General features: G+C 63.3%; 1 protein-coding gene across 4 annotated transcripts; it reads right to left on the bottom strand.

Moving 5' to 3' along the window:
- Positions 1 to 44: 44 nt before the first annotated feature.
- Positions 45 to 14,806, bottom strand: SLC38A3 (solute carrier family 38 member 3). Of its 4 annotated transcripts, none has more exons than XM_048315965.1 (16): positions 14,784 to 14,806; positions 6,679 to 6,830; positions 6,481 to 6,565; positions 6,272 to 6,387; positions 5,727 to 5,800; positions 5,555 to 5,647; positions 5,381 to 5,462; positions 4,732 to 4,814; positions 4,517 to 4,575; positions 3,889 to 4,062; positions 3,676 to 3,755; positions 2,995 to 3,095; positions 2,775 to 2,899; positions 2,297 to 2,441; positions 1,740 to 1,843; positions 45 to 1,632 (listed from the first exon to the last, which is right to left on the bottom strand). In XM_048315965.1, the coding sequence occupies exons 2-16, from the start codon at positions 6,786 to 6,788 to the stop codon at positions 1,528 to 1,530; spliced, it is 1,536 nt and encodes a 511-aa protein (XP_048171922.1). In that variant the 5' UTR covers positions 6,789 to 6,830; positions 14,784 to 14,806; the 3' UTR covers positions 45 to 1,527. The 4 variants fall into 4 exon arrangements, with proteins under 4 accessions (XP_048171922.1, XP_048171918.1, XP_048171919.1 ...); XM_048315961.1 differs by lacking the exon at positions 14,784 to 14,806 and adding an exon at positions 14,222 to 14,387; XM_048315962.1 differs by lacking the exon at positions 14,784 to 14,806 and adding an exon at positions 7,266 to 7,355.

The following is a 14,806-nucleotide window of genomic DNA, read 5'->3' as shown; positions in this document are numbered from 1 at the left end:
GCGTGCTAGCTCCTTGCCTGCCCCAGTGACGCCCGAGACCTGGGCACATTCACATCTTTATTCTCACCTCTGGCCTCCCGCCACCACCAGCATCACCCCCACCGATAATGTCCAAGTGGCCCTGGGGCAGCCAGGCTGGAGACAGGAACACTGGGGCCACACTGCAGCCGGCAATCCCGGGGCGATGGCGAGGGTCCGTGGCGGTGCCCCCCCATATGATATGTACATTATACAGAGCTACCCAGAGCAACACAACACGTTAAAAAAGATCTACTCTTATGTACAGTATTTATAAAAAGCATCCCAGCCTCCACCACCCCATAAAAAAATACGTCTCTTATGTACTTTGCCGCAGGACAGACCCCCCAGCCCCGTGCTGCCCACCCTGCCAGGCTGCCCTCCCTACTGGGAAGGGAGGCAGTGGGTGGGAGAGCCGCTCTCTGGGTTTTGGCATGGTTTGGGGTGTCCCAGCGGCAGGGATGGATAGATGGATGGGTGGATGGATGGGTGAGGGCTGTGGGGGTCTGGGTGCTGGCCCAGGGTGCAAGGCGAGCAGGGACAGCTTGAGTTGCTGAGGTGCCCATCACCCTGGCATCTGGGCATGCAGACAAGGGGTGCCTCCAGAGCCCCGAGCTTGCCCGCAGTGAGTACTGCCCCCAGCCTCCCCCAAATCCCCTTCATGCCCCTCAGATGCACCAGGCCCCCAGCAGCCGAGCCGCAGCGTGGGCAGGATGCCAGTGGACACAAAGCCAATGGCATGCATGCCACCTCCCTGGAGCGATGAGGCCGGTCCCCAAACATGGCCGAGGGGTCAGCAGGGTCCCATCCGCAGGCACCAGGTGTCGTTCCCCTGGCAGGCTCAGGAGCAGCGGGCCGGGTACTACCAGCCACAGTGTCAGGATCACGCTTGCCCGCAGGGGACCAGGGTGCCCCCGTGATGCCAGGGCAGTGGGTGGCATCTCTTTGGGGACAGGGGGATGGCAGGGGAGAGGTGGATGGCTTGGGCATAGGTGCTGTCACAGGTCCGACCGCCCTGCTGGATTCCAGCCCCCACGGACACTGTTCATCAGGCTCTCAATGCTATCGGGGGGGGCCAGGAAAGTGCCCCAGTCCTCAGTCCCCATGGCAGGCAGTGCCCTGCGCCCCTGGCAGTGCCTGCTGCTGGCGGCTCTTGGGGTGCAGAAGAGCTCCACCTGACAGCCAGCTCTGGGTGAGGTAGGGCAGTATTATTCTCCCCATTTTACAGATGGGGAAACTGAGGCGCAGAGCAGGGAGGGTGCCCGCTGGAGTGGCTCGGGGTCACAGGGCCTGCCCCGGGCTCACTGCCCCATCCCGGACAGGGGTTGAGAAATCCCCATGCCTGCCATGGCTCATGCCCCCTCACCATCACCACAGGTGATGGGCAGCAACAGCGGAAGTCCCCAGGGAATCCTGGTGGGGCTGCAGCATGGGGGCTGAGCCTGGGGCTGGCTCTCCCTGGGGCACCGGGTGGGTGGGGGGGAGGTTGGCGTGGGCACCCAGTAGTGGCTAGTGGCTGCCGCTGCTCTTCCCCCCACCCGTGGCCCAGTCGATGATGATGAAGCTCAAGCTCATGATCATGAAGACCACCCCGAGGAGGGCGAAGCAGGCAGCCTGTGGGGACAAGGAAGGGGCTCAGGGATGGCCAGGGCAACAGGGTTCCCAGCCAGCCTCAGAACCCTGTCCCTGTCCCCATCCTTGTACCCCCTGCCCATGCTTACCAATATTTTGGGGGCGGAGCGCAGCGGCTCCTTGTCCTTGGGCATGATGCGGATGTAGAAGATGGCAGGGAAGATGAAGATGAGGCAGGGAGCAGAGGTGGCACCTGGAGCAGACAGGGACAGAGTGGGCAGGGGCCTCCCACCCTGCAGCTCAGCCCTGCCAGCCCCACTGCCAGGACAGGTCCTGTCACCCCCACCCCCTCCTTGCCCCCCCCAGTCCTGGCAAAGCCTTCCAGGAACCCAGGGACGCGGTGTGCTGGCACTGTCCCCACACCCCTGGCACCGAGCTGAGTGCTGAACGGGGGGAGCCTGGCTGGGGGGATCAAGGCAAACATGCAGGGGAAGAGCAAATGCCAGCACTGCACTGTGGGAACCAACCTGCCAGGACAGGGATGGGATGGGGGACCCACACAACCACCTGGTCCTGGCACAGTGAGAAGGGGAAACTGAGGCACGGGAGGGTCAGTCAAAGTTGAGCACCAGTCAGGACAGGGGCTGGCATGCTGCTGCAACACCCCATGCCCAAGGGGGGACAGGGGCAGGGTGCTGCCACCCACCAATCAAGCCGAAGATGCCGAGAATGGATGGGGCAAAGATGACCAGGAGGTTGATGAAGGTCAGCAGGATCACGGCAATGGCGATGTGGCGGATCCAGCTGAAGTCTTTACCTTGGAACAGCATCTGTTGGATGGCCCGGCGCACCTGGGGACAGGGACAGGGTATCACACTCCATCCATGGAGCCAGGAGCCATACCTGGTCCTGCTGGCTGCCATCACCCCTACCCCTACTCCAGCCCTGTCCCTGCGGCCCTGCAGGTCACCATCACCCCTTTCCCTTCCTAAGCTCTGACCCTGATGCCCCACTGGTCCCTGTCACCCCTTCACAGCCTTGTCCCTGTGGCCCTGCCTGTCCCCAACACCCCTGCCTCTGCCCCAGCATGTCCTGTTCCCCAATCCCTGTCTTCATCACTGCCTCAATTTCCCTTCTCAAAGCCTGGTGCTGAAGCCACCTGGCATTTCTGTGGGGCCACTCACCGGGAAGAGGACAATGGGGACGGTGAGGGTGACAGCCGTCAGCACAGCCACACGCACACACAGGATGAGCACATCAAAGGGATCCACCTTGTTGTACGTGTGCAGCAGCTCCGACTCCACACGGCCTGTGAACACCATCAAGGAGCCCCTGGGTGAGCCCCAGCACCATCACCCCGTGGCACAGATGTGCCAGCCCCAGCCCTCTCCCCCAAGGGCTCACCGTAAAACGTGAGGTAGCCAAAGAGGGCAGCCAAGAAGTACATGAGGTACATGACCATGATGGAGATGTTGGAGATGCACTGCATCTTCTTCTTGGAAGGGCTGCAGGACACGGTGGGCTCAGCACAGCCACGTGGCACCCACTGACACCCAGCACCCGCCCAGTGAGGAGGGGTGATGCCAGAGCACTCTGGGGTGTGTGGGGGTTGTGTGGAGAGGGGCTGTGTCCCCCTTCCTGGGCAGGGTGTTGTGTTGAATCACCCACCACCTTCCAGCCACCCACCCTCTCTGGGTCACAGCACCCACATCCCAGGGGTCACACCACCCCACCTGGATCATGGCACCCACCTCCCCGGGGTCATACCACCCCACCACCCATTCTGAGTTGCATCATACACCTCCCAGGGGTGATAGCACCTACCACCAACCAACCACTCACCATCTACCCTGGGCCATAATGTTCACCTCCCAGGGGTGATAGCACCCACCCCAGGTTGTATCACCCACCTCCTGAGACTGGTATCACCCATCCCAGGTCCTATCAGCCACCACCCACCCAGGGTGATATCACCCACCTCCCCATGATGCCCTGGCGCAGGTCCCACACACGGATGGCACTGCCTTTGGGTGGGCACCAGACAAAGCCCACCCCTCCCCATGGGTGCCCCCACCCAGGACTCACTCCTTCAGCTCGGTGTAGATGGGCAGGACCTCGGGGTGGCAGACGAAGGCGAAGGCCATGATGGGGATGGTGTACGCTGTCTGTGCGAGAGGAGGACAACTGACTGCTGGGGGCCAAGTGGCAGCTGCTGCCAGCACCAGGACCACCTGTCTGCATGGGCTGCATGGGCTGGGGGCTCACCCAGAGCCTCAGGGGTGCATCCCAGGTCCTTACCTGCGAGTTCAGGGTGAAAAAGCTGGGTGTGCAGGTGTCCTGCTCGGGGGCCTGGAGAACTGTGTAGCCATTCTCGTAGTCACTAGTGCTGACAGTGGAGTTGTTGAGGATGCCCGTGAGGTTCCCCTCCGGTTCTGGAAGTGGGCAGGGGATCTGGAACTTCTTGTAGATGACCTGGGGTGGGGGGGACATGGGGACAGTCAGCTCTTGGTGCCCCCAACTCCCAGCACACGCTGCCCAAACCAGCACCATGCCCAGCAGGAGAGTGACCCTGCCAGGACCCCTCTATGGGACACCCTTTGCCAGTGCTGCCCTGTGGCGATGCTGCCCTCCCCAGTCTGTCCCTGTGGGGGTGGGCAGTGGGACAGAGCAAGACAGCAGCACGTGGAGGGGCCACATGTGCTGTTGCCCCCCCAGCACCTTCCCCCTCTCTCTTTCCACAACATTCGGTTCCTTCAGCCGAAAATAACCCAGCAGCTTGACAGCCCTGCCACGGCGTCTCTGCAGCCCCGAGCGCCCGCTGTCCCTGCTGCCTCTGCTGTCCCCACAGCAACCAGCCCAGCCTCACACCCCGGCAGGAGGGATGCTTGGCACCCCAAGGCACCAGCACGTGCCAGCGGGTGCTCACCGAGATGAGGAAGAAGACCATACAGCTGAGGGAGAAGCCGCTGGCGTAGCCAAGGTAGCCTGGGAAGGGAGGAGAGTGGCCGGTGGGTGCGGGTGGGACCCTCGCACTGGCTAAGTGTCCCCTTCTTGCCCAGCACATCCAGGCTGGCACCATCACCCTGCGGGAGACCCAGGGTGCCAGACCCCTGTGCCACGGGTGGCATCTCCCTGACTTACCCAGCTGCTTCATGAGGGCCAGGGGCAGGATAATGGTGACAGAAACCAGGATCACCAGGTAGTTCCCATTCAGGTACCAGTCCCTGGAAGCAGAAGGCCTGCTCACCACCCCGCTCTGCTGGGGCACAGGGGGCAGAGGCAGCCACTGGGGGGGCTGTCTGCCATTCCTAGGGACCCTTAGGCTGGCAAATCCCAGGGGCACTGGTGTCTCCTGAGGCTGGCATTCCTGCTCTGCCAACACCCCTGGGGACCCCTGAGATGGCATCCTTGGGGACCCCTGAGGCCAGCATCCCTGGAGGCCCTTGAGCTAGGGTTCTGCCTACCCCCACAGTGGTGCACCCCCAAGGGCTAGAGCTGCTAGTGGGGATGTGGGCATGAGGTAGGGGGACCTATACCCAACCAGTCCCCCACCCCACAGCCCCAGGTTCTGCTCAAGGAGGAAAGCCTGATCCCAAGGGGATGTGAGGAGCAGGGATTGGAAGTTCAGCTCGGTTTAATCTCACCCAGGGGCTTATTCAGCACTGACAGTTATCAAAAATAGTAGTGGCTTAATGATAGTAAATCCCTGCCACAGGCTGCACAGCTGGAGCCAGAGCCCCGGCGCCTGCCCGGGGAAGGCACGCAGGCAGCGTGGGCAGGAGGCACTCACGTGGTCTTCTCCTCCAGGTTCAGGAAGGTCTGGATGACCAGAGGCACCTCAGATTTGACGATGTACAGGTAACTGGACATGGCTGCAGGGCAGAATGAGGTCGTGCTGCACTGGTGTTCTCTGGTCCCATCCCCTGTCCCCAGCCCCGACGGGTTCCCCCAGTGCCATGCTCACCTCCGATGTTCTGCAGCGTGATGGCGATGGCCGCAGCCAGCTTCCCCGGCGTGCCGAAGGCTCGGTAGCCCAGCTGCTCGTAGGCGCGAATGCCTGTGGGACGGGGAGCAATGGTGGGTGAGAGTCGGGATGGGACCCCCTGGCACGGCCCTGCTGAGGATTTGGCACTCACCCACAATGCCCGAGGACTTGAGCAGCAGGTGGATGGAGTAGCTGGAGAGCAGGGCCACCGCTGTGAGGAGGAAGCTGCAGGAGGAGAGCACAGTTACCAGCGGGTCACAGCACAGGGCTCAGACATGGCTGTGGGGTAAACCCCATGCAGCCATGCTCTGCCTGTGGGCACCTGTCCTGTAGGACACCAGGCCCTTGCCTCAGCACCAGCTGGGTGCTCATGGGGCAGTTGGGCTGCAGCATGTGGGGACTCTGTCCATGTCTCCGCACCCAAGAGGAGCCATCACTCATGTCCTTCAAGCCACTTTTGGAAATCTGACTTTGTAGTAAGGAAGGCAAACCTTCACCCTCCTCCTCATCCCCCCTAGTGGGGCACAGCACTCAGCAGAGCAGGCAGGCTTATGCCAGCAATGGGCATTGCTCAGCCAGCAGGACACTGGTCCCTGCATCACTCTAAGTCAGAGACTTCTTTCTTGCCTGCACCCACCAATCCCCTTGGAGGAGCCCCCCACACCCGGACCCTCACCGTGTCCCCATGGCACTCACAGGAAGAGGATGATGCCAGTGTTGGCCATGGCATAGGCCAGCCCCAGAATGCCGCTGCCCATGATGGCATTGCTCAGATTGAAGACGGACATCCCAAAAGACGTCTTCCCTTCGAACTGTTCACAGGACACAACGGGGAGGGGATGCACCAGTCACACTGGGAGCTTGCCTCATTCCACCCCCACCACCGTGCCCATGCTGCTACTTACATCAGTGAAGTGTGTCTGCTTCTTCTCGGCACCGTGGGGCAGGAACTCCTCCATCTCCGCCACGCCAGTCTGGTTCTCCTCAAATCTGTCCGTGGAGGAAGGGGAGTGAAGGCAAAGCAGAGACAGGGACCATCAACACTGGTATCTCAAGGGCAGGGAGCAGCTCAGAGGACCCCCCCAAATCCCTGGGGCCCCTACCTGTCACCTGCCAGCGAGGGGACAGTGGAGGCAGTGAGTGCAGTCGTGTGTTTCCCATTGGGCACCAGCTCCACCATCTCGGCCTGGAGGGGCACGTCCGTCGTATCCATGATTGGGAGACAGCTGGGCTTGCTATGGGCTCTACTCAGGCTCTGCAAGAGGGAGGCAACAGAGGTCCAGCTCTGGGCAGGAGCATGGGAGGGGCTGGCCTGAAGTCTTACAAGTCCTGCCTCCACCAGGGACACTGGAGTTGGGCTCAGCACCAGCGCTGGTGGCACTGCAGGGACAGGCACCCGGGGATGAGAGGGTCCCCGAGCCGGCATCACCATGGCTGTTCTTCTCCCTTCTGCCCGCTCAGCACACGGTGTCCCACGGAACTCAGCCCCAGCTCCAATACCCCACCAGAGTATTGGAGTACTAACGTGGGATTGACTCCTCACCCAGCCAGGCATCCCACAGCCTACCCCATTCCCTTGCTCACAGCACAGCACTGCCCAGCCCCAGAGACCCCTCCACACCGCCTGCCCACCTCCACGCCCCTGCCCACCTCCACTCCCCTGCCCGCAGCTCTCGGCTCCATGACTCACTTTCCCCTCCTGGAGACGGGTGCCAGCAGGCGAGTGGGGGTGTTTGGGAGGGCGGCTGAGGACGGGGTGGGGAGCTCAGGGACCCCCCAGCCACTCTTATGTAAAGCCCGTGGTGCTGCCCGGCGCGAAGGGCTCACCCACATCCCGCCGCCGCCGGGGTGCCAAGGCGGGGGGCTCGGGGGCACGTCAGGGCTGGACAAACGGAGCAGGAAAGAGCGCGGGGCCGGGAGACAGCTCCTTGGCAGGGGAAGGCGGCCGGGCTGCCGAGCGCGGGACGCCTTGGCACGCCGCACAAAGCCGCCTCTGTGCGAGCCCCGGCCCTCCCCGCCCCGCTGGGAAACGGCACAGGGTGGCTTTCTGGGGCAGGCTGGCAGCCGGGGCAGGGTCCCGCCACCCCCCACTGCCCCAGGGGGCTGGGGTCCTGTCCGGCTGGCCAGGGGGCTCCACAGTGGGGCTAGGTCCAGCCAAGGGCCGGTGCCACCCGGCTGGAGGTTAGGGCGGGCCGGGATGCAATGCCGTCCCCAGCCCCGGAGGACGCTGCTGCCCCCCCACCCCTGGGGCCGCCATGGGGTGAGCAGGGGACATGCCCATCTTTATGCTCCCAAGGGATTGGTGGCCCCAGAGATCAGAGGAGCCTTTCCACAGCACGGTCAGGTCCAGCAGTCCTCCTTGCACGCAAGGGAAGGATGACACGGCAGGGTGTGGGTGCCAGCACCTCCGGTCTCCTGAGCTGCTGCCCTGCTTGTCCCTGCCCATCCAGGCCGCAAAGACGACCTGGCAGGGTCATTCCAGGCCACACACTGGCTGCTGGCACTGTCAGGGGGGCCGAGCCCCGAAGGCTGGCCCAGGGTGGTGAACACACATTTGGGCCCCCCTGCCTGCAGCACCCAGCCGGGTGGGGAAACTGAGGCAGGACACAGGCCAGCAGGGACCAGAATGAGAAGGCTCAGCCATGTGGGGGACAAGAGGGAAGCGCAGGGCGGGCTCTGGGTGATGATTTATCCCCTCCACTAGGCCTCCGCTTGGGATGGGTCCAGGCATGAACAAGGCTGCCAGCACGTCCAAAAGCCACCGTTAACTCTGCGCCTTCCCACCACCACAGGCAGGCATCGCTGAACCCACCACTCGCCCAGTATGGGATTGAGGGGGGGTACCAGATCCGTGATGTTCCATCACCTCCCTAAGCCCCCCAGTGCCACTGGGCTGCCTGCGGGCAGGGCTTCACCGCATCCCACTGGTGGCAGGCAGGAGCTGCCCACTCCCCTGCCCGCTCCCCCACGGGCGCCAGGAAGGCTGGGCACTCTCGTCTGCAGCCCCTTTCTTCTCCCAGGTTATAATTACACCTCTCTGGGCAGCTCAGGAAATACCAACTTCTTCCCCCAAGCGTCTCTCGGAATAGCAAGCGGCACAGCCGAACTCATTCAGCATGCACCGGGTTTCATGCTGCCACCCAGACGCTTCCTCCTGCCGGGCAGCCCTGGCACAGCCTTGGCACAGCCCTGGCACAGGCCCAGCACCACTCACTGCCACTTCCCCAGTTGGCCCTGGCCTTTGCCCCTCTGCCAGGGTCTGCTGGTGGCAGTGGCCAGGGCAAGGGGGGAGATGAAAGAGGAGGGAGCACGAGACGCTTCGATCAGGCAGTGTGAGCCCTGCCTGCTGCTGTTTGCCTTGCGATAAGGCAGAACAACAAATACAGAGTGACGGGTGGCCCTGGAAGGGTGGCTTGATTCCCCTCCAGGCTGGGGCTGGTGGGTTCACCGTCTCCCTGAGTGCCCACCTTAGCTGGGAACCCTCTGCTCTGGGCAAAGAGCATCTCCTCAGGGATCTCCAGTGCCACCATGCAGACGGGATGCTGCCATCTTCACTGCCATGTTGGGTAGCCCATGCGCTGCCTGGCATCGTCTGATCGCCAGCCCCAGTGCCCACTCGCCCAGCCTGACGGCATGGGCCTGGCCACGTGCGTGGGCACAGAACCCCCCCGCTGTGGCACCCAGGGCCGCGTTCCCGGGGGTGCTGAGCAAGCTGCATCGATTTCCCGGCATGTGCCTCTCCGCTGCCTGCCAGGCTCTGGGACACAAGGACAGCAACAGCCCTCCTGCAGCCAGACCTCCCACCTCTCCCAGGCTGTTCTGGCTGTCCCAGAGCTTCGTGACACCCCACCAACACTACGGTGTGGCCAGGCAGCCTGAACCGGGCCCTGGTGCTGTCCCGCAGCCGTGCAGATGGAACACAGAGCCGGATGTGTGGGACGGCACGTCCCATCCCGCCGGCCACGTCTGCGCTTCAGGGGAGGCCACGTTTGGTCTCGCACACTGCATCCCGGCCAGCACAGACGCCTGCCTGCCCTCGCTGGGATGGGGACACGTGTGTGGGGCGGCAGGGCTCCCAGATCCCTGCCCTACCCCGGCAGACAGGCAGACCTGGACTCACCCCGGCCCCCTGCCAGCCTTCCTCGGGGACCAAGGTACTGTGGTGAGGGTTCAGTCCTGGAAGGGACTGCATCCCTCTCTCTGCCTCTCATCCCACTTCCACACAGACTTTATTTAAAAGGTGGAAAATCCCAGCTGGGAGCGCAGCACAGGCAGGAGCGGGGGGCTGGGCAGGGGAGCTCTGTCGGCAGTGCCAGCAGATATGTTGGATGGGAGGTTCATTGCACGTGGCAACGTGGCCAGGAGGATGTGAACCACCCTGGGCAAGCCAGGCTCCTGCCCTGTGCCAGTTCCCGCAGTCAAGCCCTGGCCCGGCACAGTCCCCACCAGCGCACGCGGTGCCGGTGGGAGTACGGCACACATGGGGACAGCCACCAGTGTCTGCCAGCCGTGCCTGTGCCAGGCAGTGCCAGCCCAGGGGGCCGTGACCCACCGTGTCCCCACAGCCCACAGCACCCATCTGTGAGCACCCACTGCTCTCACCCGTGGGGAGCAAAGGCACGGGGTCTCCTTGGCAGAAGGTGAGTGCTCCCCCAGGCCGGGGACCCCCAGAGGGCAGAGACTCCCTGCCCATCTCCTCTCCCTTGCAGATGAATCCTCGATAATCCGGCCCAGCTGGGGCCATGGGACTATTCCGGGTGGTAATCCGGCTTTAGCGCCAAGCCTGCCGCAGCTGCCGGCCTGCGTGCTGCCAGCCAGGTATCCCGCTGCTGCCGGTGTGTGCCAGGGGGACGGCAGCCCCCCCGCCCCTGCCCGCCTGCCCAGGTGGCTCTTCGGGTTTCAGCAGAGCTGGGCAGACAGGTCTCATATTCCCTGAGGCTGTGCTGATGACCGAGCCCTGCCAGAGAGATGGGCAGCTTGGGCAAGTGGGCAGGGGTGCCAGTTGTGTCCCCCCACTGCCTTCAGCCCCAGCCGTGGGGTTACCCCCAGCACTGCTGCTGGGCCCAGGGTGACCCCAACCTGGGGTCCCTGGTCAGCCCCTGGCACTTCTGTGGGCACAGAGGTGTGTGGGCACAGCTGGGCAACAGCCCAAACCTGGGTGGTCCCTGGGCAATCCCTCCCCAGGGAAATTGACCCCAGCAGGGCACACAGCAGAAAACACCCCCCTCTCCTTGCCCTCCACAGAGAACCCCCCTCCATGGCTGCCCTGGGAGCGAGGTCTGCCCTTCCCCTGAAGCACACACAGCCATAGCTTTCCCCCCAACCTGCCTTCCCAAAATTAGCACCTCAAACCTGGTTTTAACCCATGGTGCTCCACCCTCCACCTCCCAGCTAAGCAAAGGTAGTGTCAGGGTGCCACCTCCCCCAGAGGAAGTGAGGACCCAAAGGGGCAAATCCAGCCATTCAGGGGATTCACCTCACCTTTGGAGGTGTCTGGCCATGGGCATGGGAACTCCAGCAGCTGTGGGAAAGGACAGCTGGACACCTGCCTGGTGCCTGGCTGGAGAAACGTCTGGGTAGCCCTGCTCTAGACCTTCCCTAAAGAGATCTGCTGGAGATTCTCTTGAGATGGCTCCACCAGAGATCCTCAGGAGATGACAGCCCCACCCGATGGTCATGCCAGCCAGCCCCACTCATGCCCCCAGCACAAGCTGGGTAGAGTAAGCACTGCTCCTGGGCTCACCTCACCCCTTTCAGCCCCAAATACCCCACCATGGCTCAGCCTCAGGTCAGGCGATTCCCCTGGTGCTCCAGCCAGGGCAGGATTGGCAGTGGCAAGTAGGAACAAGTGGCTCTGGGAGCTGCTGTCTTGGCTAGCAGGGCTCTGGCAGCACCAACACCTGCCTGGGCACTTCTGGCCATCTCTGCCGGACCGTGTGGGCAGCGGTGTCCATCCAGGGTCTTACCTCTAAGAGCACAAGTGGCACCCATGTCCTGGGGGACAGCTTTGCCTGGGCCTGGGAATGTGCCTTCATGCAGAACATGCCAACGGCTGAGTTGGCCCATGGCCACTGACCTGCAGCAATGGACGTGCCAGGGTCTGGGCTACACTAGGGAGGGGAAAGACGGTTCAGGGAAGGGGGTGGTGGACCCAAACACTATGGTGGGGCCATGGAGAGGGTTTTCCAGTGCCAGAGCCATGGTGCAGCTCAGCCACGGCATCACCTGCCAGGCACACACCCCAGGATGGGGCCACGCTGCAGGTATCAGCCATCACCATCCTGCCACATCCTCCAACATCCAAGCGCAAGTACTGAGGCAAGCCGCGAAGAGCAATGGGGAAGCGGAGGCCAGGCAAGGGGAGTCATGTTCAGCACTGGGACAGCCCAGGCTGTTGCTGTCACCTGCCAGCTTGAGTCCATGTGGTACAAGGTCAGGTGGCAGAGGAAGCTGGCAGCATGGGGATGGGGACAGGGTGGGCACATCACAAGGCCGATGGCACCCAGTGTGGTTCTTGGGGAGGCTGGGTGACACCAGCTTGAGCACAAAGCATCTCAGGCAGTGCTAGGCTGTATGATGGGTTCTGCTTTAAACTTCAAACACTGCCCGCCAGGAACGCAGGGCCACCCAGGGAAGACGGTGGCACAGGTTGTGGCACTGCAGAGACTGGTGGGCAGGTAGTGCCTGGGAAAGATCACGTCAGGTTTTCTACCACACCTCTGGAGTTGTGTTTTGCCTTGGAAGCAAGACACTTTCCAGCAGTTCACACTCCCCAAAACACACCTGGCCTTAGTAGGATGACACGGAGGCATCAACAGCAAAAACTCCAAGCTGCCAATTGCTGCTGGCAGTGCCAGGGACACCAGGAGGAGGGACTGGCCTCAGCCACAGCCCCGCGTGCCTCCCGCACCCCCAGCACAGCCCCCTGTACCAATCAGGAGCCATGATTTGCCCAAGCCCCATGGCACCACTGCTGCACCCAGCCATGCCACTCTCACCATTGGACCAGCCTGACATTTGCTCCACGGGGAATGCAGGACTGGGCTGGCTGTGCCCCGCTGGCATGGGGGACCCAGCCAGTCCCAGACCTGCGTCAGCGCCTGGGGAGGCACGCAGCGGCTGAGACCCACGCGGCGAGGAGAGCCGGGGACACGGGGGGTCCGTCCTGTCCCCGACCCGCCTCTGTTTTCTCAAGGGTTGCACTTCCAAAGGAGCCCGTGGGATCCCGCTCCTTCCCGCATCCCCATGCGCCAAGGAAAATAGGCTCTGCCGTGCTTGTTTGTTTGCCGTGGCCGCGGCCCCGGCATGTGATTACAGCTGCAGCACGGCCGGGTGCTGTGGGGCCCTTTGCCCCTCAGCCAGGGTCCCCTGCAGTGCCAGCACCTCCATGCCACCCCCGGGGGGGATGGGGTGTCCCACTGCCCCTTAGCATCCCTGGCCACCAGAAACAAGGCACACCAGCACTCTGTTCTGGGAGACAGGGCAGTGTTGAGAGGCACAGACAACTTTCTCTGGGGTACCCCCATGAAGCCACAGGGACCAGGCAGGTCTAACACCTAACAGCTTGGGCCTGGTCCAAACACCAGTGGAAAATTCCCTGTCTCCTCCGCATCGGCTCAACACAGCCATGCCCTCTGCAGCCAGCCAAGGCTCTGCTTCCCTGCCATCCCACCTGTTGGGGACTTGCCAGGTCCCCTGTCTCACCGTGCCACCGCAGAGCCAGCCAGCTTGGGGACCCCAAGTCCAGCAATCACCTGCTGTGGTTCAGCTTCCCTTGGGGAAGATTTCTCTCCAGTGGGACGTTCACAGCTGACACAGCAGAGAGGGCCACCATGCTGGCTGGCATAGGACACGCGTGGCCGACAGGAACGCAATGTGCTGCCTGGCTTTCCACGCTGCTGTCCCAGGCAGCCAGGTTCTATAAATACCACAGCCGACGGAATCACCGCATGCAGGTCCAAGGCAGCCCCAGAATGCCCATGACGGCCGGCATCACTCTCCCTGCCCGTGCCCCCTGCTCCGGCACCCCGACACCCTGACACCCGATCCTGGCCACAGCCGCTTCCAGCCTTCAGAAACATATGTCATTCCCACTGGCGATTAAAAATTAAAGCAGAAAAAAGGGAAAGTAAAAGGAGTTTGGGGGTTACTGTCACTACAGTATCAGCGGAATTATGCACGCCAAAGCCCCCAACACCGCGGTCCGGGCAGGGGCAGTGTCAGGGCGCTGGGGTACCAGGCGGCACGGCAGGGCTCTGCCTCCCCCTGCACTCGCGGGATCTGTCACCCACCCGTGGGAAGGTACCAGCCGCTGGGGAGGGAAGTGGCAGAAGTACAGCAAAGGAAACAGCTCCGGGGCGCTGCCACCTGCCAGAGCTGCCGGGCCCCGGAGCCTCTCCGGTGCTGCCCGGCGCCGGCAGCAGAAGGAGGAAACGGAGGAGGAAACGGAGCAGGAGAGACAGCCGGGCTGTGGGGTAAAGCGGGGCCGACGAAAGGAGATGGGTCGGAAGGACTGAGTGGGGTGCGGAGGAGAATTAGGGAAGGTGAGGGGTCCGAGCGCCCGGCAGCCTCCAACCACGGAGCTTCACAGAGGACAAGGCAGCGAACCTCGGGGTGCGAGCAGCAGGGGAGACCGGAGAGACCTACCTGCCCCCTCTCCGCGGTGCCTCTGCTGCGGGCTGGGGCAAGCAGCCCCCGGTGGCCGGTGCCGCGGATTAGAGACTATCCTGCGACCGTAATCCCGGCGGAGCCGGAGATTAAACCGGACCCGAGCCCGCCCCCAGCGCGGAGGCTCCCAATCTCCTCTCCGCCGGGGCACAGGAGGAGCGCTGGGGAGCGGGTGGAGCGACCGCCCTGCATCGACAGACCCCTGCCCCGCCCCGCCCCGCCCCGCCCCGCTCCGCTCAGCTCCGGCGGGACCACCGCCCCTCTGGCACAGCCGCCCACTGGGCATCGCCGTCCCACTGGGCATCAGTGTCCCAATGGGCATCACCTCCCGCACGGGAATAACCTCCCCCCCACCAGCCATCATCCCCCACTGGGCATCAGTGTCCAGGCAGCGCTGCCCCACCTGGAACAGGTCCTCACCAAGCATCCCCAACGCACCACACACAGCGACCGCACCAGGTATCGGTGCCCCTCTAGGCATGGTCTCTATATTGGGCATCCCCACCCCGCCAGGTATTGACAGCCCACCGGGCATGCCTACCTAGAGCAGCTGAGGCTCCTGCA

The sequence above is a fragment of the Corvus hawaiiensis genome, chromosome 11, assembly GCF_020740725.1.
Source record: "Corvus hawaiiensis isolate bCorHaw1 chromosome 11, bCorHaw1.pri.cur, whole genome shotgun sequence".
Taxonomy (NCBI): domain Eukaryota; kingdom Metazoa; phylum Chordata; class Aves; order Passeriformes; family Corvidae; genus Corvus; species Corvus hawaiiensis.
Note: the sequence above shows the minus strand (reverse complement) of the source record. Positions and strands in the feature narration are given on the sequence as shown.

Coding starts and splice junctions, on each gene's coding strand:
- SLC38A3 (XM_048315960.1), bottom strand. CDS start 7,258: ATGGAGCCGAGAGCTGCGGGCAGGGGAGTGGAG. Junction 5,648..5,726: donor CAAGTCCTCGGGCATTGTGG/GTGAGTGCCAAA, acceptor CCCGTCCCACAG/GCATTCGCGCCTACGAGCAG. Junction 1,633..1,739: donor GCTCCGCCCCCAAAATATTG/GTAAGCATGGGC, acceptor TTGTCCCCACAG/GCTGCCTGCTTCGCCCTCCT.